The 25,052-nt window shown below is 50.5% G+C and overlaps 1 protein-coding gene across 2 annotated transcripts in view; it reads right to left on the bottom strand.

The window, feature by feature from the left end:
- CRYM (crystallin mu) overlaps window positions 1–11,523 on the bottom strand; it is a 168,420-nt gene extending 156,897 nt beyond the window's left edge. The window contains exon 1 of one of the 2 annotated variants that reach the window (XR_010182081.1): window positions 11,229–11,523. Coding sequence is in view for 1 of the 2 variants with exons in the window: in XM_063934419.1 (XP_063790489.1) it covers window positions 11,229–11,395 (167 nt within the window). In the remaining variant the exon portion in view is untranslated. The remainder of the gene's footprint in view (window positions 1–11,228) is intronic. The other variant, XM_063934419.1, reaches the window with a different exon arrangement.
- Window positions 11,524–25,052: the final 13,529 nt, after the last annotated feature.

The following is a 25,052-nucleotide window of genomic DNA, read 5'->3' as shown; positions in this document are numbered from 1 at the left end:
GGCTCCAGTCCTCAGACATCCCAATCCGGAATTGCCCTTTGTTGTGGAGGTTGATGCCTCGGAGGTTGGAGTGGGGGCTATCCTTTCTCAAAAGGATCCGGAGTCTCTGGAGTTACATCCTTGTGCCTTTATGTCCAGGAAATTCTCCTCCGCTGAATCCAACTATGATGTTGGTAATCGGGAGCTACTGGCGGTAAAGTGGGCTTTCGAGGAATGGAGGCATTGGCTGGAGGGAGCAAAACATACTATTTCAGTATTGACTGACCATAAAAACCTGCAATACATCGAATCGGATAAACGGCTTAATGCCCGGCAGGCACGTTGGGCTTTATTTTCTGGTTCACTGGAGAGGCTATGGTCCGGAGGAAAGGTCTTGGGTCCTGGATAAGGATCTTCATGCCCCGAGGCTCAAGAGGGCATTTTTTCGGGAATTTCCTTGGAAACCTGGCTTTAGGGGTTCCTTGACCCCTCCTCAAGGGGGGGGTACTGTTAGGCGCCGGGGTCCGCTTGTCCACGCGACCCGGCGCCTAGCAACTAGGGACGCCGTGCACGTACTGCCGCCGGCTCCCTAGCAACGCTAGACGCCGGGCGCGCTGAAGCCGCACGGACCCTAGCAACAGGGACGCCACTGGCGGACCGCGTTCCCCGTTGCTGGGTTTTAGGATTTAATGCGTTCACCTGTTCTCTGGCCGTGCAGCAAGGCAGCTGCACGGCATTTAGTCCAATCAGCCTCTAAACAGCTGATTGGAGGACTCCCTGTTAAGTACACTCCCAGGGCTTCTCACAGACGCCGGTAATAGCTTCCTGCATGCTGCCCTTGTTTGCTGAGAGTCTGTTTCCAGTCCTGCTGTATCCGGTCATTCCAGTCCTCAGAAGTCCTGTACTCGGGAGTTACCATCTCGTCCCTGGAGTCCTGACTGATCACCGTTTTATATCCAGTGGTGTTCGTGAGTTGCGGCTCTGCCGTGTGTTGCGGCTCAGCCGCTTTACCTTTTATATTTTGGGTTTGGAGCATTTGCGGAGGGTTCCACTTCCACAAGTCATCTCTGGTACTCGGCGGTGCCGGGTAGGAGAATTGGACAAGTGGATATTTTGGTTGTCCTTTTCCTTGGCGGTTTCTCCGCACATATTATAGTTTTGAGTTTGCTTAGCCCCTGGCCTGGTTGTTTAGTTAGAGGGCCTCTTGTTATCACTTTGTCTCGGGTTTCCCTTTGTCTCTCATTAAGACCGGGGGGCATCGAAGTTGGGCAGACATAATCCGCCCTTCAAACGCGGCTGCCAAGGGCTCAAGAAACCATAGTCTCGCAGGGGATTTCTGACAACACGGGTGAGACAACAGAGTTAGGGCGCCAGGGGCTATTTTCCTGTCCTGCTCCCTTCCCCAGCATTCCGTTCCAGTGCTCCGGTCCTTGCCATGAGATCTCCTCTGACCAGAGTGCTGGAATCATAACACACCGTCTGTGAGGTCTGAGTGGGGCGTGGACAGCACCTGCTATATAAACCCTCTTCTCAGGTTAGGCAGATGCTGCTGAATCTTTGTTGGTTAGTCAGTTCCTGAAAGCTAGCTAGTACTGTGTAAACTTTGTATTTGTTTGTTGCTTACTGCAAATAGGCCTTGGGAATTGGTATTACACTCTGCCAATCCAGACCTAGCAGTAAGACTGGAGTCAGTCGTTTAACCTGCTGGGGTTCTTTTGCTACTCTGTGAACCTAGCAAGTTTGCGGCTGTATTCTCAGACTTGCCTGCCAAAATCCTTTCTCACTGTGCAAGGTGTTCAGGTGTCAGTTTAGTGGCAGTAAGCTGAACCAGTGCACTGCAAGTGAGGACTAGGATTGTGGAGACTCTCCTTGTGTCTATTATTCCATCTCTGACCAAGGAGTTTACTGCCACATCCGTTGGTAGCCCTTTAGGGTTTTGCTGTTGCCCTTTGCAACAGCATTTCGGGTTCTCTACGTATTAAATCACAACATCTCGCTTCTTTCCATCTGAGAATTCCTAATACTAGGGAGATACCCAGTTTCTTAGCCTTTGGGCTTCTCTGTTCACTTTGTGTTTATTTTGTTACCATATCACCTTCTGTGTATGTAATGTCATATTCCCCAGTCTGTCTGTGAGTTCATTTGTTTTGCATCCCTCTCCGTTCAGACACCAGTACATTCCTGCTGGCACTGGTGTGCATAACACACAGCTCCTTCTCCCGGGAATATATCCAGATCCCGCGGGTGGATTTCTGAGCTTTCACCGGAATAAAAAACGAGTTCATAGCAAAACTGCAAGCAGGGCTTTGACCGCGGAGTTGTTTAAACAGCTACCGCTGCATGGAAGTCTGATATCTCCGGCCCCTGAAGTCGACCTCCTCCTCTCTAGCCGGCAGCGCAGAGACTACTAGGATTACTAGGCGGCCCTAGTGCTGTCCCAGAGCTTAGTGTGCATGCACAAGGTCTCCGGGCAAATGGCACGGCGAACATTTTCCCAATGATTTTATTACAAACACCGGGCAAAAATGGCATGTCGCCCACTGCCGCTTGCGTGGGACTCTGGATAGGTAGATATTGGATCGCTATTCAGAGAAATTGCAGTTGTTTGCGAGTAGAAAGTTGCCACCCCGACAAGAAGAAAAAATGCCCTCTGCACATTTGCGACTGCAGTTTGCTATCCACTTGCAGATGCATACGCAAATCCCGGAACATCTAAAAAGAAACTCTGCCGTCTGAGCAAATGCAAGTAGGTTTGAGGCTGTGACCAGTGGCGGAACTAGCAAGCAGTGGGCCCAGGTGCGACAAAATGCTTTGGGCCCCCCATCGCATCCAAGTCCACCCCCTCACCCCTTGAGAGGATCTGGTGAGGGGGACCTGCTCAGGGCCAGAGAAATGGATACCTAGCAACAGTGCCGTAACTAGACATTTTAGCACTGTGTGCAAGAAACGGCATCAGAGCCCCACCCCTGCTTGCAAAACAGGGTCAGTGCGCGCCGTAGGCGCGCGCAAAAAATAAGAATTTACTTACCGATAATTCTATTTCTCGTAGTCCGTAGTCGATGCTGGGAACTCCGTAAGGACCATGGGGAATAGCGGCTACGCAGGAGACTGGGCACAAAAAGAAAGCTTTAGGACTACCTGGTGTGCACTGGCTCCTCCCCCTATGACCCTCCTCCAAGCCTCAGTTAGGATACTGTGCCCGGACGAGCGTACACAATAAGGAAGGATTTTGAATCCCGGGTAAGACTCATACCAGCCACACCAATCACACCGTACAACTTGTGATATGAAACCCAGTTAACAGCATGATAACAGAGGAGCCTCTGAATAGATGGCTCACAACAAGAACCCGATTAGTTAACAATAACTATGTACAAGTATTGCAGACAATCCGCACTTGGGATGGGCGCCCAGCATCCACTACGGACTACGAGAAATAGAATTATCGGTAAGTAAATTCTTATTTTCTCTGACGTCCTAGTGGATGCTGGGAACTCCGTAAGGACCATGGGGATTATACCAAAGCTCCCAAACGGGCGGGAGAGTGCGGATGACTCTGCAGCACCGAATGAGAGAACTCCAGGTCCTCCTCAGCCAGGGTATCAAATTCATAGAATTTTGCAAACGTGTTTGCCCCTGACCAAGTAGCTGCTCGGCAAAGTTGTAAAGCCGAGACCCCTCGGGCAGCCGCCCAAGATGAGCCCACCGTCCTTGTGGAATGGGCTTTTATTGATTTAGGCTGCGGTAATCCTACCGCAGAATGCGCCAGCTGAATAGTGCTACAAATCCAGCGCGCAATAGACTGCTTAGAAACAGGAGCACCCAGCTTGTTGGGTGCCATCAGGATAAACAGCGAGTCAGTTTTCCTGACTCCAGCCGTCCTGGAAAAATAAAATTTTCAGGGCCCTGACTACGTCCAGCAACTTGGAATCCTCCAAGTCCCCAGTAGCCGCAGGCACCAGAATAGGTTGGTTCAAGTGAAAACCTGAGACCACCTTCGGGAGAAACTGAGGACGAGTCCTCAACTCTGCCCTATCCATATAGAAAATCAGATAAGGCCTTTTACATGACAAAGCCGCCAATTCTGACACACGCCTGGCCAAGGCCAAGGCCAACAGCATGACCACTTTCCACGCGAGATACTTTAGCTCCATGGTTTTAAGTGGCTCAACCCATGCGACTTTAGGAAATCCAACACCACGTTGAGATCCAAAAAGTGTCACAGGAGGCACAAAAGGAGGCTGAATATGTAGTACTCCTTTAACCAAAGTCTGAACTTCAGGCAGTGAAGCCAGTTCTTTCTGGAAGAAAATCGACAGAGCCGAAATCTGGACCTTGATGGACCCCAATTTGAGGCCCAAACGTCACCCCTGCTTGCAGGAAGTGCAGGAATCGACATAGTTGAAATTCCTCCGTCGGGGCCTTCATGGCCTCCCACCAAGCAACAAATTTTTGCCAAACGCGGCGATAATGTCTTGCGGTGACATTCTTCCTGGCTATGATCAGGGTAGGGATGACTTCCTTCGGAATACCCTTTTCCTTTAGGATCCGGTGTTCTACCGCCATGCCGTCAAACGCAGCCGCGGTAAGTCTTGGAACAGACAGGGTCCCTGCTGCAGCAGGTCTTGTCTGAGCGGCAGAGGCCAAGGGTCCTCTGCCAGCATCTCTTGAAGTTCCGGGTACCAAGCTCTTCATGGCCAATCCGGAACCCCGAGTATGGTTTTCACTCCTCGCCTTCTTATTATTCTCAGTACCTTGGGTATGAGAGGTAGAGGAGGAGACACATAAACCGACTGGTACACCCACGGTGTCACTAGAGCGTCCCCAGCGATCGCCTGAGGGTCCCTTGACCTGGCGCAATATCTTTTCAACTTCTTGTTGAGGCGGGACGCCATCATGTCCACCCGTGGTCATTCCCAACGGTTTACCCGCATTTGGAAAACTTCTGGATGAAGTCCCCATTCTCCTGGGTGTAGGTCGCCCATCGGAGAATCCTTGTGGCTTCTGCCATCGCCATCCTGCTTCTTGTGCCGCCCTGTCTGTTTACATGGGCGACCGCCGTGATGTCGTCTGATTGGATCAGTACCGGCTGGTTCCGAAGCAGGGGCCTTGCTTGGCTTAGGGCATTGTAAATGGCCCTTAGCTGCAGAATATTTATGTGAAGCGAAATCTCCTTGGAAATTTCTTCCCTGTGTGACTGCACCCCAGCCCCGAAGGCTGGCATCCGTGGTCACCAGGACCCAGTCCTGTATTCCGAATCTGCGGCCCTCTAGTAGATGAGCCCTCTGCAGCCACCACAGCAGCGACACCCTGTTTCTTGCTGACAGGGTTATCCGCTGTTGTATCTGTAGATGGGACCCGGACCATTAGTCCCACAGGTCCCACTGGAACGTCCTTGCGTGGAGTCTTCCGAATGGAATTATGCTTCGTACGAAGCTACCATTTTTCCCAGGACTCGTGTGCATTGATGTACCGACACCTGTCCTGGTTTTAGGATGTCTCTGACTAGAGATGACAACTCCTCGGCTTTTTCCACAGGAAGAAACACTCTTTTCTGGTCTGCGTTCAGAAACATTCCCAGGAACAGAAGACGTGTCGTCGGGACCAGCTGTGACTTTGGAATATTGAGAATCCAGTCGTGCTGTTGTAGCACTTCCCGAGAGAGTGCTACCCCCACTACCAACTGTTCTTTGGACCTCGCCTTTATCAGGAGATCGTCCAAGTACGGGATAATAAAAACTTCCTTCTTGCGAAGGAGTATCGTCACTTCGGCCATTACCTAGGTAAAGACCTTCGGTGCCGTGGACAACTCCAACGGCCGCGTCTGGAACTGATAGTGACAGTCCTGTACCACATATCTGAGGTACTCCTGGTGAGGGGGGTAAATGGGGACATGCAGGTACGCATCCTTGATGTCCAGGGAGACCCTGTAATCCCCCTCGTCCAGGCTCGTAATAACCGCCCTGAGCGATTCCATCTTGAACTTGAATCTTCTGATATAAAAGTTCAAGTATTTTAATTTCAAGATGGGTCTCACCGAACCGTTTCGGTACCACAACCACTGTGGAATAGTAACCCCTTCCTTGCTGAAGGAGGGGCACCTTGACAATCACTTGTTGTGATTATAGTGTTGAATATCCACCAACACCGTCTCCCTGGCAGAGGGAGGTGCCGATAAGGCAGATTTTAGGAAACGGCGGGGGGAAGAACGTCTCGAACTCCAGCCTGTACCCCTGAGATACTACTTGAAGGACCCAGGGATCCATGTGAGAGAGCCCACTGTCCGCTGAAATATCTGAGACGGGCCCCCACCGTACCCGGGTCCGCCTGAGCAGCCCCAGCACCATGCTGTGGACCTACCGGACGCAGGGAGGACTTCTGCTCTTGGGAACTAGCTGTGTGTTGCAGCTTTTTCCTCTACCTTTGCCTCTCGGCAGAAAGGATGAGCCTCTAGCCCTCTTGCTTTTCTGGGGCCGAAAGGACTGTACTTGATGATACGGTGCTTTCTTTTGTTGTGGGGTAGCCTGTGGCAAAAAAATTGATTTCCCAGCAGTAGCTGTGGAAACGAGGTCTGAAAAACTATCCCCAAACAGTTTTACCCCCTTATAGGGCAACTTCCATGTGCCGATTCGAGTCGGCATCGCCTGACCATTGCCAAGTCCATAACCTCCGTCTGGCGGCAATGGACCTAGCGCTTATTTTTTGATGCCAGCCGGCAAATATCCCTCTGTGCATCACGCATGTATAAGACCACGTCTTTTATATGCTCTATTTTCAGCAAAATATTGTCCCTATCCATAGTTATTTTCCGACAGGGAATCTGACCACGCAGCGGGAGCACTGCACATCCATGCCGAAGCAACGGCTGGTCGCAATATAATGCCCTAGTGTGTGACCATATCTTATAGGGTAACCTCCTGCTTTCTATCAGCAGGTTCCTTCAGGGCGGCCGTATCCGGAGACGGTAGTGCCACCTTTTCTGATAAGCGTGTAAGCGCTGTATCTACCCTATGGGGTGTTTCCCCGCGTGACCTATCCTCTGGCGGGAAAGGGTACGCTGCCAATAACCGTTGTAGAAATTATCAATCTCTTACCGGGGGAAGACCACTCTTCCTCACACACCTCATTTAATTACTCAGATGCAGGACAAACTACTAATAGTTTTCTCTCACCAAACACAATACCATTTTATGTGGTACCTGGGGTATAATCATAAATGTGCAATACATTTTTCATTGCCTCAATCCTGTAACGGGTGGACCTATTTGGAGGGTACACCAGTCTCATCGATGTCGACACTGGAGTCAGTATCCGTGTCGACATCTGTGTCTGTTATCTGAGGTAGCGGGCGATTTTAGAGCCCCCCATGACATTTGAGACGCTGGAACAGGCACAAGCTGAGTAGCCGGCTGTTCCGTGTCGTCGACCTTTTATGTAAGGAGTTGACACTTTCACGTAATCCTTCCATAAGTTCAACCACACCGGTGTCGACCCCGCAGGGGGTGACAACATATTTACAGGCATTCGCTCCGCCTCCACCTCATTATCCTCTACATACCTGTCGACACAGCCGTACCGACACACAGCACACACACAGGGAATGCTCTGATAGAGGACAGGACCCCACAAAGCCCTGTGGGGAGACAGAGGGAGAGTATGCCAGCACACACCAGGGCGCTATATATCACAGGGATAGCACCTATAAAAAAGTGTTTTCCCTTATAGCTGCATATATATTGTATACTGCGCCTAAATTGTGCCCCCCCTCTCTTTTTAACCCTTTCTGTAGTGTATTAACTGCAGGGGAGAGCCAGGGAGCTTCCCTCCAACGGAGCTGTGAGGGAAAAATGGCGCCAGTGTGCTGAAGGAGATAGCTCCGCCCCTTTTTCGCGGACTTTTCTCCCGCATTTTTATGGATTCTGGCAGAGGTTAATGTACATCCATATAGCCCTGGGGGTTATATGTGATGTATTTTTGCCAGCCAAGGTGTTAATATTGCTGCTCAGGGCGCCCCCCCCCCCCAGCGCCCTGCACCCATCAGTGACCGCAGTGTGAGGTGTGCATGAGGAGCAATGGCGCACAGCTGCAGTGCTGTGCGCTACCTTGATGAAGACTGATGTATTCTGCCGCCGATTTTCCGGACCTCTTCTTGCTTCTGGCTCTGTAAGGGGGCCGGCGGCGCGGCTCTGGGACCGGACTCCGAGGCTGGGCCTGTGTTCGATCCCTCTGGAGCTAATGGTGTCCAGTAGCCTAAGAAGCCCAAGCTGGCTGCAAGCAGGCAGGTTCGCTTCTTCTCCCCTTAGTCCCTCGATGCAGTGAGCCTGTTGCCAGGAGGTCTCACTGAAAATAAAAAACCTAAAACTAACTTTTATCTAAGAAGCTCAGGAGAGCCCCCTAGATTGCACCCTGCTCGGTCGGGCACAAAAATCTAACTGAGGCTTGGAGGAGGGTCATAGGGGGAGGAGCCAGTGCACACCAGGTAGTCCTAAAGCTTTCTTTTTGTGCCCAGTCTCCTGCGGAGCCGCTATTCCCCATGGTCCTTACGGAGTTCCCAGCATCCACTAGGACGTCAGAGAAATACATAGTGGCGTGGCTTCGCGGGGAAGGGGTGTGGCCACAAAATAATACCAATTCCTAAAACGGTGCACAGTAGTCTCCATTCTTCAAATTACGCCGCACAGTAGCACCACTACACCAGGTAGAGACCCTTTTACACCTTACAGCGAACAGATTCCTCTTTTTACACATTACGGCAGACAGCGTCCCCTTTTTACACATTACGGCAGACAGCGTCCCCCTTTTTATACATTACGGCAGACAGCGTCCCCTTTTTACACATAACGGCAGACAGCGTGCCCTTGTTACACATAGCGGCAGACAGCGTGCACTTTTTACACATTACGGCAGACAGCGTACACTTTTTACACATAACGGCAGACAGCGTGCCCTTATTAAACATAGCGGCAGACAGCGTACACTTTTTACACATAACGGCAGACAGCGTCCCCCTTTTTACACATTACGGCAGACAGCGTCCCCTTTTTACACATTACGGCAGACAACGTACACTTTTTACACATAGCGGCAGACAGCGTGCCCTTGTTACACATTACGGCAGACAGCGTGCCCTTGTTACACATTACGGCAGACAGCGTGCCCTTGTTACACATTACGGTAGACAGCGTGCCCTTGTTACACATTACGGCAGGCAGATTCCCCCTTCTTACACGTTGCGGCAGACAGTCCCCCGTTTTTACACATTGCGGCAGGCAGATTCTCCATTTTTATACATTACGGCAGGCAGATTCTCCCTTTTTACACATAGCGGCCGGCAGATTCCCCATTTTTACACATTGCGGCAGGCAGATTCCCCATTTTTACACATTGCGGCAGGCAGTCCCCCCTTTTTACACATTGCGGCAGGCAGTCCCCCATTTTTACACATAGCGGCAGGCAGTCCCCCCTTTTTACACATTGCGGTAGGCAGTCCCCCATTTTTACACATAGCGGCAGGCAGTCCCAACAAATAAAGAAAGAAAGAGACAGAAAGAAATAAAGAAAGAAAGAGACAGAAAGAAAGAAATAAAGAGAAAGAAAGAAAGTAGAATCATACTTACCCTCTCCGCTGGCTCAGGCTCCTCGTGCAGCTTGACGATTCCCGGGCAGTAGACGAGGTGGAGGAGGGAGCCGCAGCAGCGCTGTGTTATTGGTGGAGGCGCTGCTGCTGCTGCCCCCCTGCTTCACTATAGGCTGTTCTCGGAAGACAGCCTATAGTGAAGCAGAGGGGCAGCAGCAGCAGCGCCTCCACCAGTAACAAAGCGCTGCTGCGGCTCCCTCCTTCACCTCCGTCCTCCTCCTTCCCCCGTCCGTGCCGCTGCTCTTCTCCTCTGTGGGCGGCTGTGCGCTGCGGGCAGCGGTTGCCGGCAGCGCACAGCGGCATGTAATGAGTCAGTTTGACTCATTACATGCTTGGGCCCCTGGACAGAGGCGGGCCCCAGTGCAACGCACTGCTTGCCCTGCCGGTAGTTCCGCCTCTGGCTGTGACTAATCTGCCACTGAGGCAGCCAGAAAGTGGTCTCCGCTGACGTCAGTGACCCTCCCTGTGAGTCAAAATGGCTACATTGCGTTTACAATCTGTATGCATTTTCTGCCGCTATTACCCCTCGCGTGTGTGTAATGCGAACGCTAAGCATGCACAGTCGTTCGATAATCACTAAATTTGCGATTTCTCTGAATAGAGATCCATGCTGAATTAGGCCCTATGACCCTATGATATTTTCTGTCGCTTTTTTCTGAAACACCCAGAAAATGCAAGTTATCAGTCCAGAAATGCCGGCTGCCTGTCAGTCAAACAGTGGCTACATTGCATTTACAATCTGTATGCATTTTCTGTCGCTATTACCCCTCGTGTGTGCGCAACGTGAACGCTAAGCATTATCGTTCGATAATCGCTCAATTTGCGATTTCCCTGAATAGCGATCCATGCTGAATTAGGTCCTATGACCTTAAAATAAAGATTTTCCCTACCTTTTCACCTGCTCAGGGGGCTGCAAACAAAAACAGGCGAATTTACTGTCAAAAAATGTACTGTAAAGGCAAAAAATGTAGTTCACAATGCGAATTTACCATAAAATCGCCTCGCGGAACCACACTCACAACTAACCCCCCCATAGTCTCCTGATTGCATTACCAGCCAAATCTTTGCCTTATGATTACAACACCCTTCATTTAACAGACTGATCATTTTTATTAGTGTATAAAATAGAATTGCTTTATAAGAATGTGCACTATATCTAGGTTGTGTAATGGTGTGTACATACGGTGAGATATTTCCTTACGATTTTGACTATATAATCAAAATTGTAAGAAAAGTTAGTGCAGATCGCATGGTGAAAGTCACCTTGTGATCCCGATTCAATGCCGATGCGCGGTCCCACGCTGTCGGCATCGCAAGCATAGATAGACTGTGCAGGCAAGTCAATTTTGACTATCTCTATAGAAGAGATAGTCAAAATTGACACTTAGCCAAAATCGCACATAAGTCAGTATCGCAAGCTCACTCATTATGTGCTTGCGATGCCGAACTAGCCCCTGTCGCATAGTGAGAATCGAGCATAGCCCGAATCTCACCGTGTGTATGGGCCTTAAGGCACAATGCAACACATTAAAGTAACACATTTGAAAGTAACTACAAAGTAACAGATAGTGCCCTGCAGTATAATATATGGCTTTAAAAAGTGTGAGCTTACCCACTGTACTTTGGCACAGGCACAATTGTCCGGATTGGCTGCACAACGCCTCCTTCCTGGCCACTAGAAAAATGAACCAGTGCTCTCTCCAGTAAAGGGATCAGAGTTGGGTAGTTTAAGTACTTGTCCACTATATCAGCCCCTAGAAACACCGGCGTGTCACCCATAATGGCAAAAGGGTCCTGGCACTTGTGAGTCAGCTCTTGGGGTTACCAGACTGACTGAAAAAGCCAGCCAGCTTTAAAACTCTGCTGTTATAACATCCAGCCCCCGTGCTGCTGACACTTCCTCTCCCAAACACACCCCCTGCTGTCTGGACGGGTTGCTCTTGTGAGGTTGTAGATTAATCTTTCTGCTGGCAGCAAAACTAGAATACTGTAGATAAGTACATTTATTTGTCTTGAATCTGCAGCATTTCTAGGTATGTAATATAAATGACACAGCTATATTCTTACACACATGACATCACTATTCTAAAAAAGCAAAAATATTGCAAGGCTGTTGCCAAATTTGGTGCAAAACAAAATTTGCTAAACGTGTTACTACTAAATGCTTGTATGTGCCGATAAGTATAATTTCTTATCACCGCATATCATTCAGATTTGGATCCGGCTTACTAACTGCGCATGTGCAAGTGATGGGAAATCTAGTTCTATATGGTGATTAGTTCATTATGATCTAGTTCACTCAAAAGATTAGTTCAGAAGATTACTTCATGTAGTTCATAATTTCACTCACTGGCTCTGAGACTGAGAGAAGTGAATGGAATTAGAACGAGGCTAGAGTATTACATGTAGAGTAGACATTTCTGATACTAGCTCATTGAATGAGTTATAGCCTTGTTTGAATGATCAGATATATGTTTAACGTCAGATTGTTCTATATTTAAGAAAAACAATAACTTATACAGCAACCTTATAGTGACATGTTTAGCTCTGCAATATTAATCCCATTGTTGGTACTAATTTTTACTTCCATAATATGTAAGTGAAAGACCCAAATTCAGAGAAATGTAATAAGTCACTTTTTCCTTATTTTAAAATACAGTCATTAGAAGAAAAAAACGTCTCTTTGCCCCAATGTAACAGACCTTAGAGAGCGATAAAGTGGATATGTTGCAAAGTAACCAATCCACTTCTGTCTTTTATCTTGCACAGTCGATAAAGTGACAGAAACTGACTGGTTGCTAGGGGCAACTGCTCCACTTTATGTCTCTTGAAGGTTCATGCACATCCTACTATCTCTTGTGGAGTAAACACAGTATATAGCATGCAGCACTCAGCACTGTGCCTTTGGCTGATTGGGAGTGTAGCTTGTGACCTAATATACTGGGGGAATGAATCATGGCAATGTAATTCAGTATCAGCTCCATACAATGCATATGCCTGAGCACAGCAGTGCCACACATGGTAGCTTAGAGGTACTGTACTGACTCATTATGGGCCTCATTCAGACCCGTTTGCACGCTGCATTTTCTCTCAGCCGTGCGAACGGGCTGAACTGCGCAAATGTGTGACCCGCAATGCACAGGCGCGTCACTGGCCGGCGCTTGGGGTCGCCGGAGAGCGACGACTTCAATGACGAAAGCGATCGCAGGGGCAATTACAAGAAGATTGACAGGCAGGAGCCGTTTTCTGGAGTGTTGTGAAAAACGCAGGCGTGCCCAGCCGTCGCAGAGGAGGGATCCTGACGTCACCGCCGGCCCCGATCCTCGCTGCATCTGAGTAAGTCCTGGGCTGTGCAGAAACTGCAGAAACTTTTGTTTGTGCACCTCACTGCACAGCCCATCGCACCCCTGCAAAGCCCTTACCTTCTACCCCTGTAGGCGGCGATTACCTGGTCGCAGCAGTGCAAAAAATAGCCTGCGTGCGACCAGGTCTGAATTATGCACTATGGGGGTCATTCCGACCCGTTCGCACGCAGCGGTTTGTCGCTGCGGTGCGAACGGGTCCGGAATGCTTATGCGCGGCGGCCGCACTGCACGTGTGTGACGTTGCCCAGTGATAGGGGTCGCCGGGTTACACGCGTCCTACGAAGGAAGCGGTCGCAGAGTCGACCTCAAAGAAGATTGACAAAAAGAAGGCGTACCTGGGCGGATCCAGACCATTGGAGACCGTTTTTGGGGAGTGGAGAAGAAAACGCAGGCGTGTCCAGCAGAACGGAGGGCGGATGTCTGACGTCAAAGCTGGCCGCAGCATCGCAGAGATCGTCACACAGGGTAAGTATGTCCAGGGCTAGTCTACTTTTGCTTGAAATTTTTTTAGCTTAGCAGGGATGCACAAGCGATCGCAGCCCTGCTAAGCTAAAATACACTCCCCCATAGACGTGGACTAGTTGATCGCAGCAGCAGCAAAAAGTTGCTGGCTGCGATCAACTCAGAATGACCACCCATGGCTGTACGAGTCAGAGAGCTGATCAGTAATATGTATAAACCACTGAACTGCTGAGCTACTTGTAAAGAGCCATGGGGGTCATTCTGACCTGATCGCACGCTGCCGTTCATCGCAGCGATCATGTCTGCAGTGCGCCGGCGCATGGCTGACAGCCGACGGCTGTCGTTGCCTAGCGATCGCCTGTGCCTGATTGACAGGAAGCAGCAGTCGCTGAGCAGGAGAAGACAGCATGGCGGCAATTGGCCACCGTTTTGTGGGCGCGGTCCAAACAATGCAGGCGTGGCCGGACTGTGCAGGGGGCGGGCCGCAGTGGCTGCGTGATGTCACACACAGCCACTGCAACGCGGACAGCGATGAGTAGCTCCCAGCTAGCACGCAAAAGCTGCGCTGGCTGGGAACTACTCCTGAAGTGCAAAAGCATCGCCGCTGTGCAATGCTTTTGTATTTCTGTGGGGAGGGGGGGCTGACATGCGGGGCGGACTAGCCCTGTGCTGGGCGTCCCCACGCTTGGTTGACAGTGTGCCTGCAGGGCTAAGATCAGGTCTAAATTGCTAGCGAAGGAGGATCGGAAGAATTCTTGTCCCCTCTGCACACAGCGCTGGCAGCACATGCTCAGCTCTCTGTCCTCGGCACATGTGACATGGTGTCCTTCTATGTATGGTTAAGGTGGAAAAGGGTGGTGAGTTGCGTCTTCAAGGTGCTGTCAGGGCAGTAAATGTGCCATCTTGGCTTTGTGCTCCGGTAGTTGGCAGGGACTGCACACCCCTCATTACAGCCCAGTATGGCATTAGCTGCTGGGGACCAAGTTCTGGCAAGATAAACTTTCCCAACTGGGACTGACATCAGAAGCAGCAGGGAGGTAACTGTACAGTTGCAAAAAGAAGTACCGATCAGACGTAACTGTGCAGCAAGTCATAGGTGCCTTTGTCACATATTCACCCAAATCCCATTGAGCTGCAGTTTCCACAGGTGTGGTTTATAGGGTCAACAACACTTAGGCCGACACAGTCATTAGGTTGACATAAACAGGGTAGACATGGAAAAAGGTCGACACGAGGGTTGTTGTTTTTTTAAAGTTTTTTTGGTGTAGTTTTCTTCATAAACTGACCGGGAACCCCAGTTAGTGCACCATGGGGGTCATTCTGAGATGATCGTAGCGCTACGATCATTCACACTGACAGAAGTGCACAGCAGCGATGCCTTTGCACTTCAAGAGTAGCTCCTGACCAGCGCAGCTTGGGTGTGCTGGCCAGGAGCTACTCATCGCTCCCCAGCCAGCCGCTGTGGCCCGCCCCCCCCGTTTGGACCGGCCACGCCCCCCGTTCGGTCAGGCCAAACGCCACCGTTCCGCCCCCCCCCCCCGCCCAGCCACCGCCTCTGCCTGTCATTCAGACAGAGGCGATCGTAGCGGGCCGACGCACTGCGGCGCAGGCGCATGTGCAGTTCTGACCCATCGCACCACTGCGATAACTGCAGCGTGCGATCGGGTCAGAATGACCCTCAATGTCCCCACACATGCTTCAGGCAAGGTTACTATTCCCAATCATAGTCCACGTGGATCGTAAAGTATGAAAAAGTTAAAAAAAATTAAATAAAAATGTGAAAAACTCATGTCGACCTATAGACCATGTTGACCTAATGAATGCCATCCAATTGTGGTCGACCTAATGACTGTAAACCTAAGTGTGGTCGACCTAAAGACCAGATACTGCTTTTCTGAATCTGTAGTATTTTCAGTTTGACTCACGTCACATTCCATCTCTAACACAGCTTGAACAAGGTCTAACACAGCACAGCACTACTGGAATCTCAATAGTAAAGTGAAAGTGTGCAGTGTCGCATAGCAACTAAGCAGGGGCGGTTCTTGGTGCGGGCAAGTAGTGCCTGCGCCCGAGTCGCTGCGGCCTGGGGGTGCGGCTGCAGTCACCCCGCAGTTGCCCGCCACCTACCCTCACCCCGCTCCCTGGCTGCAGCAGATGCTGTGGGCTGTGTGGGCGTCCGCTGCAGCCGGCACACCTATCAGACGCTAGAGGTCATTATTGACCTCTAGTGTTTGTGCGGCGCTGCTATGGGAGAGACGTCATGACGTCTCTCCCATAGAGAGGAGCCGCGGGCGGCCAGACGGAGCAGCAGCAGCGGTCGGGAAGCAGGAGCAGGGCAGTGGTAAGTATTGTTTTTTGTTTTTTTTTGTGTGTGTTTGTAAGCGGCTACTAAGGGGCACAGCAACAGGGGGCCTAACTACTGGGGGCACAGCGACAAGGGGCACAACTACTGGGGGCACAGCAACCGGGGGCACAACTACTGGGGGCACAGCAACCGGGGGCACAACTACTGGGGGCACAGCAACAGGGGGCACAACTACTGGGGGCACAACTACTGGGGCACAACTACTGGGGGCACAGCAACAGGGGGCACAACTACTGGGGAAAATCTACTGGGGGCATAGCTATAGGGGGCACAATTACTGGGGCAAATCTACTGGGGGCACAGCTACAGGGGGAAATGTACTGGGGGCATAGCTACAGGGGGCAAATCAACTGGGGGGGCACAACTGCTTGGGGCAAATCTACTGGGGGCACAGCTACTGGGGGCATAACTACTGGGGGCATAACTGTGGCCACGCCCCTCCCCTATGAAACCTTCGGAGCGCACTGTTTTACTGCAGGGGGGGCGCCAGTGGAAACTTTCGCACTGGGCGCCACAAGGGGTAGAACCGGCCCTGCAACTAAGCAGCAATTAAATGCACATTTGCAATTTTGCATTTTGTTCATAAATGACCCATCAGTCTAACTGCAGTACAGTCAGGATGCAGTTAATATACCAGCTGTTGGGAACTCTGCGATCAGGAGACCAATGCCGGAATCCCGACAGCCGGTGAAATAACAACGGCTGGAATCCCGATCGCCTCAGGTTATTCCCACTCGGTTGTTGGGTCCATGCATTGCTATAGTATACAACTAGAATGTATAAGCAGCTTTTGCTGATTAAAATGATACGTGGAATACCTATATTCTGAATACAAAATGGTGTGCTACAGTTTTCCTAGTAAATACTGTAACGTAGCATTTCATATGCAGAAACAGTCGCAGACGCACACAGAATATATGCATGCCACATATTTTAATTAGCATAAGCTTCTTGTGCATCCTATTGACAAAGCGATGCAAATAAGACGTATTTTCAGATAAAAAGACACCCGACACTAACAGCGTTGCACGGGACCTGTCACCTTACTCACGCCAGGCATCTCCTGCTACGTGGCATATTGAGGTAAGATGTGTGAGGACACATCTGTATACACACAAGTTATTGAATATTTTTTTTCTGAATTTCTTCATAACAAAGTTTGGCTTAGGTGTGATATGAAACAGAATTCTGATACTCTAGGGCAGCGTTTTTCAACTGCTGTGCCATGGCACACTAGTGTGCCGCAAGCAGTTGCCCGCCAGAGATGTCTGCCACACCACTATCAACTGCAGCAGTCACTGCTATCAGGCTTGTGCAGTGCAGAGACACTCCGTGGCCCGGCCGTGACCTATTGTAGTGTATGGTGATTCGTCGCCACATGACTCATAGGTCACCCGTGCCACGTGATATCGCCTTCTCCTTGGTGTGCTCTGCTCCGATGCGATACTGGGAGGGAACGCTCTGTGCTGCTTCTCACTGCTCCAATGCTGAGGACTGAGCTGTATACTGAGGTTGGAGCCAGTGTTTTTTTTTTTTTATGCCTGTGCGGGGGCCAATTTATTACATTACTGTAGGGGGGGGGGGGGGGAGGCGGTTCAATGTGCAGAATTACTATGTGGGGACAGTGTGTGCTATTAATATGTGGGGACAGTGGGGGTCATTCCGACCCGATCGCACGCTTCAGTTTTTCGCAGAGGTGTGAATGGGTCTGAACTGTGCATGCGCCGTGACCGCAATGCGCAGCCGTGTCTCTGCCGGACAGCATGGGACCTTACAAAGTAAGCGATCGCAATGGCGATCGTAAGGTGATTGACAGCAAGGAGTTTCTGGGAGGCAACTGACCGTTTTCTGGGAGTGCCGTGGAAAATGCAGGCATGTCCAGGTGTTTGCAGGGCGGGTGTCTGACATCAATTCCGGGACCTGACAGGCTGAAGTGATCGCAGTGGCTGAGTAAGCTCAGAGCTACTCAGAAACTGCACAAAAACTTTTTTCACAGCTCCCCTGCACAAGCGATCGCACATTTCACCACTGAGGCTATCCACGTGAGGCAGGAGCTGGAGCAGTGGAAGGAACTCCAGAGCAGTGGTGACCCATCTTCCTCTCGACCTACTTCAAGCAGCATGGCCGGGGGAGCGTGAGGTGAGTGCGGGCTCTGCTGCCCCTGTGCCCCTGTGCCTCCACCCTTCTCAGCTTACACATACCCCAGCTTCCTGCCCCCACCCCCTCCATTCACAGACACAGTGTTAGCTGCTAATCAGAGGGTTCTGCAGACCCTCGCATCCCCCAAATCTGTACTGTGTAAAAGGGGACAATGCCTGCCGTACTGTGTAAAAAGGGGGACTATACCTGCCGTACTGTGTAAAAAGGGGGACTATACCTGCCGTACTGTGTAAAAAAGGGGACAATACCTGCCGTACTGTGTAAAAAGGGGGACTATACCTGCCGTACTGTGTAAAAATGGGGACTATACCTGCCGTACTGTGTAAAAAAGGGGACAATACCTGCCGTACTGTGTAAAAAGGGGGACTATACCTGCCGTACTGTGTAAAAAGGGGGACTATACCTGCCGTACTGTGTAAAAAAGGGGACAATACCTGCCGTACTGTGTAAAAAGGGGGACTATACCTGCCGTACTGTGTAAAAGGGGACAATGCCTGCCGTACTGTGTAAAAAGGGGGACTATACCTGCCGTACTGTGTAAAAAGGGGGACTATACCTGCCGTACTGTGTAAAAAGGGGGACTATACCTGCCGTACTGTGTAAAAGGGGACAATACCTGCCGTACTGTGTAAATGGGGGACAATACCTGCCATACTGTGTAAAAGGGGACAATGCCTGCCGTACTGTGTAAAAAGGGGGACTATACCTGCCGTACTGTGTAAAAAGGGGGACTATACCTGCCGTACTGTGTAAAAAAGGGGACAATACCTGCCGTACTGTGTAAAAAGGGGGACTATACCTGCCGTACTGTGTAAAAAGGGGGACTATACCTGCCGTACTGTGTAAAAAAGGGGACAATACCTGCCGTACTGTGTAAAAAGGGGGACTATACCTGCCGTACTGTGTAAAAAGGGGGACTATACCTGCCGTACTGTGTAAAAAAGGGGACAATACCTGCCGTACTGTGTAAAAAGAAAGACTATACCTGCCGTACTGTGTAAAAAGGGGGACTATGCCTGCCGTACTGTGTAAAAGGGGACAATGCCTGCCGTACTGTGTAAAAAGGGGGACTATACCTGCCATACTGTGTAAAAAGGGGGACTATACCTGCCATACTGTGTAAAAAGGGGGACTATACCTGCCGTACTGTGTAAAAGGGGACAATACCTGCCGTACTGTGTAAATGGGGGACAATACCTGCCATACTGTGTAAAAGGGGACAATGCCTGCCGTACTGTGTAAAAAGGGGGACTATACCTGCCGTACTGTGTAAAAAGGGGGACTATACCTGCTGTACTGTGTAAAAGGGGACAATGCCTGCCGTACTGTGTAAAAAGGGGACAATACCTGCCGTACTGTGTAAAAAGGGGACAATACCTGCTGTATTGTGTAAAAGTGAGCTCCACCTGGCGTAATGTGTGACAGGGGTTCTACCTGGTGTAATGTATGTAAGTGGCGCTACAGTGCAGCATAATTTGAATAATAGACACTATTGTACAGCTTAATATGCATTGGTATTATTTTGTGGCCACGCCCCTACCCCCATGAAGCCATGCCCCTATATTTTTGTCGCGTGCACTGGCCCTATTTTAAATATGAGGGGGGGGCGCCAATGCTGTTTCTTGCACACAGCGCTAAAATATCTAGTTACGGCACTGGTATGCAGGGACAGTTGTGCGCGGTGCAGCAAGAGAGCCCCCAGTCTCGTACCTTGAGCCGATTTCCACCTCACTTCCCCGCGTGACACCCCGCCGCCACTGCCCGTCTCTGGCATACTTCGCCAGACTCCGATACTAGTAACTAGAGTGCAGTCCGGCCAGAGTGGGGAGGAGGGGGGGGGGGGGCAATCCCCTAATCCCCGCTCCTCTTCTCTCACTCTTTGTCCGGCCCCGGATTCCTGTTTAGAGTGCTCTTTGCCACTGGGGATCTGACGTCAAGATCCCTGGAGTTAACACCGAAGTAAGGGCCACGCTGCAGTTCTAGGCCCAGGACCAGGTAAGTTAATAGCACTATAATGTAATTCACTGCCTATCCCTATTACCCTTTACTTCTCTCTGTCATACTCTCACCCACTGCTATTGCTGTTACCCTTTCCCTGGTGTCACTCCCTGTCTCCCGCTGCTGTCACCCTCTCCCTGGCGTCACCAGCTGCTGTCACCCTGTCCCTGGCGTTACTCCCTGTCACCAGCTGCTGTCACCCTGTCATCACTCCCTGTAACCTGCTGCTGTCACCTTTTCCCTTGCGTCACTCCCTGTCACCCGCTGCTGTCACCTTCTCCCTAGCGTCAATCCCGGTCACCCGCTGCTGTCACCCTTACTCTAGCTCACTCCCTGTCACCCGCTGTCACCATGTCCCTGGCGTCATTCCCTGTCACCCCCTGCTGTCACCCTCTCCCTGGCATCACTCCCTGTCACCCTCTCCCTGGCATCACACTCTTCCTGTCACTTTCTCGCTGGTGTCACCCTCTCCCTGTCAGCGACTGCTGTCACTCTCTCTCTGGCGTCACCATCTCCCTGCCACCCACTGCTGTCACCCACTCCCTCTGCTGTCATCTACCTGTCGTCACCGTCTCCCTGTCGCCCACTGCTGGCTATTTTGTTGTCCAGGACTTCCATTAACTTAGTAGCGCCGTGCCCCTGGCATTATTAAGTTAATGGAAGCTCTGGACAACAAAATTGCGTTCATGTCCTCCTCCCACTCCCTTCCCAGTCCCAAACACTAATATTTATTTTATAAAAATGTACAATATATTAGCCGCCTGCTCACCACAAGTTTTCTGAGCAGGCAGGCTGCGGGCATTGACAGCGACGGTATTGGACTGAGATGCAAATTAGTGGCGGGGGGCCTGGGCAGTTGATGGTGGGTGCTTTTGTAAGACATAAGTGGGGGTGGTGGCCCCCCTGCGGTAGCGGGCATCGGCTCAGGGACAGTAGCGGGCATTGGTTCCGCGGTGGTAGGTTTCGTTGGCAGGACTCGGCGGACATTATGGCTGCAGTGCCTCACCAGCCACTGACCTCACCGCACGCCACTGAGCTGTTGTCTGGGGCTCCGCGTTGCTGTCGCCGGACGTGGTGCGGGCACTGCGGGGTCTCTAGCCAGCGATGTCCCAGCATTGACGAAGGGCGGGGACGTCATCACCGGGAGACGGGGCCGCCGCCTGATGTCTCCGGACAGTCTAAGCCCCGCATCCATGCAGAAGGGGCCTGTGAGAGAGAGAGTGATCGGCCAGCAGCCCTGCCCTAAATACACTTCCATGGTCCGGCGGCACCCCCCTCTACCAGGTCTGTCACTATTGGGGAGGTCAGACTGCGCGATGGGCTGGGGCGCGGGCTGGCGGGGCAGGCAAAAGCATAATCAAAATCGAACTAGTTACTAGATGACAGGGTGGGCATGTTCCTTGGTGCCCCCCTCCCAAATCGACCACTGACCAATCAGTTTTGACTAAGTGACAGGGGCGTACTTTCATACGGGCTGAAAGCACGCCCCTGTCAAAGCGGCACTTGGACTAAGTGCCGCTTACAGGGTTTTTTCCAATGTGTTTTTGCTATCCAACGCTTGGCCCCGCCCCCCGCTTCCGGCCCCTTCACACTGACATTGGGAGGCACCGAGAGCGGTGCCTCCAAAACAGTTTTAAAACCGTTTTTTGCAAAGATAATAATGATTAAAATAATCTAAAGGCTAAAGAAGATACTTATGACACAGAATATGTGTCATAAGTATCTTCTTTGTATTATTTTAATCATTATGACAGGGGAGGCACTGCCTCCCCTGCCTCCCCTGACTGCACGTCCCTGGTGTGTGCTATTACTATGTGGGGACAGTGTGTGCTATTACTCTGTAGGGACAGTGTGTGCTATTACTATGTGGGTCAGTGTCTGCTATTACTATGTAGGGACAGTGTGTGCTATTACTATGTGGGTCAGTGTCTGCTATTACTATGTAGGGACAGTGTGTGCTATTACTATGTGGGGACAGTGTGTGCTATTACTATGTGGGGGCAGTGTGTGCTATTACTATGTGGGACAGTGTGTGCTATTACAATGTAGGGACAGTGTGTGCTATTACTATGTGGGGACAGTGTGTGCTATTAATTTGTGGGGACAGTGTGTGCTATTACTATGTGGGGCAGTGTCTGCTATTACTATGTAGGGACAGTGTGTGCTATTACTATGTGGGACAGTGTCTGCTATTACAATGTAGGGACAGTGTGTGCTATTATGTGGGGACAGTGTGTGCTATTACTATGTGGGGCAGTGTCTGCTATTACTATGTAGGAGCAGTGTGTGCTATTACTATGTGGGGGCAGTGTGTGCTATTACTATGTAGGGGCAGTGTGTGCTATTACTATGTGGGGGCAGTGTGTGCTATTACTATGTAGGGGCAGTGTGTGCTATTACTATGTAGGGGCAGTGTGTGCTATTACAATGTAGGGGCAGTGTGTGCTATTACTATGTAGGGACAGTGTGTGCTATTACTATGTGGGGGCAGTGTCTGATATTACTATGTGGGGACAGTGTGTGCTATTACTATGTAGGGGCAGTGTGTTCTATTAATATGGGGGGCAGTGTGTACTATTACTATGTGGGGACAGTGTGTGCTATTACTATGTAGGGGCAGTGTGTGCTATTACTATGTGGGGAGAGTGGGGGTCATTCCGAGTTGTTCGCTCGTTGCCGATTTTCGCTATACTGCGATTAGTCGCTTACTGCGCATGCGCAAGGTTCGCAGAGCGCATGCGCTTAGTTATTTTACACAAACGTTAGGTATTTTACTCACGGCATAACAAAGCTTTTTCATCGCTGTGCTGATCGGAGTGTGATTGACAGGAAGTGGGTGTTTCTGGGCGGAAACTGGACGTTTTATGGGAGTGTGCGGAAAAACGCAGGCGTTCGAGTTGTAAAACGCAGGAGTGGCTGGAGAAACGGGGGAGTGGTTGGGCAAACGCTGGGTGTGTTTGTGATGTCAAACCAGGAACGAAAAGGACTGAGCTGGTCGCAATGGCTGAGTAAGTCTGGAGCTACTCAGAAACTGCTAAGAAATTTCTATTTGCAATTCTGCTAATCTTTCGTTCGCACTTCTGCTAAACTAAGATACACTCCCAGAGGGTGGCGGCTTAGCGTGTGCAATGCTGCTAAAAGCAGCTAGCGAGCGAACAACTCGGAATCACCCCCAGTGTGTGCTATTACTATGTGGGGACAGTGTATGCTATTAATATGTAGGGGCAGTGTGTGCTATTAATATGTGGTGACAGTGTGTGCTATTACTATGTGGGGACAATGTGTGGAATTACTATTACTATGTTTTATTTCTACGGGAGCCGATGTGTTTTTTTATAGTGGGAGTGAATGTATTTGTTTTATTTCTGCGGGGGTCAATTGTTTTATTACTGTTTATATTTGTTTATATTTATATTATATAGATTAAAACAAACTGACAATGTGCCACGAGTTTAAAAAGGTTGAAAATCACTGCTCTAGGGTGCCGTGATACAAAAAAGTTTGAGAACCAATGGTTTAGTACAATGGTATAGTGACACCTAGTGGGCAAAATATTATTTAGAGGTATATAATAATAGTTGGCGTTCCAAAGAATTAAGGTGTATATTTATTAAAGGAATGTGGGATATGCCCCCAAAATGCCGGCAAATGTTAAGGATCCCCAGGATTTACCATAGATGGTCCACAGCAGATATCTCCGATATCTGTTGCAGTCCATTTCCAATCGCAAAGCATAGGTTTTTATGGGTGCTGCTGTACCAAACTCCAGAATGCAAAACTACTGTTAACACTGTTAACGTGTAGTAGCATATGGACTACTACAGCACAACTTTTCAGAGGATCCCTCTCTGCCAGCCCCTAATAATGCATAAGTCGCCCAACGGCTGTGAAAGCGTATTGGCCATGGGGGACCAAATAAAAAAGTATGATAGTGTAAGCTAACTAACATTTACACTTTGGGGGTAATTCAGAGTTGATCGCAGCAGCAAATTTGTTAGCAGTTGGGCAAAACCATAGGCCTAATTCAGACCTGATCGCTGCTGTGAGTTTTCGCACAGCAGCCGATCAGGTCTGAACTGCGCATGTGCCGGCGCATGCCAGACAGCCGACAACCGTCTCAGCCCTGCGATTGCCTCTGCCTGATTGACAGGCAGAGGCAGTCGCTGGCCGGGAGGGGCGGGCCAGCGGCATTTGGCCGCCATTTTAGGGACGCGGTTCGGGCAATGCAGGTGTGCCTGGACCGTGTAGGGGGGCAGGCTGCGGCGGCTGCGTGACATCACACGCAGCCGCTGCGATCCGGACAGCGATGAGTAGCTCCCTGCTAGCGCGCAGGGGCTGCGCTGCTAGGGAGCTACTCTTTAAGTACAAAAGCATCGCCGCTGCGGGGCGGACTAGCCCTGTGCTGGGCGTCTCTCCGCATGTCAGGGAAGCTGATCGTAGATGTGCTAAATTTAGCACATCTACGACCAGGTCTGAATTAGGCCCCATGTGCACTGCAGGTGTGGCAGATATAATGTGCAGAGAGATATAGATTTGGGTGGGTTATTTTGTTTCTGTGCAGGGTAAATACTGGCTGCTTTATTTTTACACTGCAATTTATATTTCAATTTGAACACACCCCACCCAAATCTATCTCTCTCTGCACGTTATATCTGCCGCCCCCTACCCGTCACCCCTGCACTGCACATGGGGGGGGGGGGGGGTAATTCAGACCTGATCGCTCGCTAGCTTTTTTTGCAGTCTTGCGTTCACATAGTCACCGCCCTCCGGGGAGTGTATTTTAGCTGTGCAAGTGTGCGATCGCATGTGCAGCCGAGCGGTACAAAAAGTTTTTGTGCAGTTTCTGAGTAGCCCAGGATTTACTCAGCCGCTGCGATCACTTCAGCCTGTCCGGGACCGGAATTGACGTCAGACACTCGCCCTGCAAACGCTTGAACATGCCTGCATTTTTCCAACCACTACCGGAAAACGGTCAGTTGACACCCACAAACGCCTTCTTCCTGTCAATCACCTTGAGATCGCCCGTGCGAATGGATTCTACGCACAAACCCATCGCAGAACAACGAACCGCTTTGTACCTGCGTGA

Source organism: Pseudophryne corroboree, chromosome 7, assembly GCF_028390025.1.
Source record: "Pseudophryne corroboree isolate aPseCor3 chromosome 7, aPseCor3.hap2, whole genome shotgun sequence".
NCBI classification, from domain to species: domain Eukaryota; kingdom Metazoa; phylum Chordata; class Amphibia; order Anura; family Myobatrachidae; genus Pseudophryne; species Pseudophryne corroboree.
The sequence above is the reverse complement of the archived record's forward strand: the minus strand, read 5'-3'. Positions and strand labels throughout refer to the sequence as shown.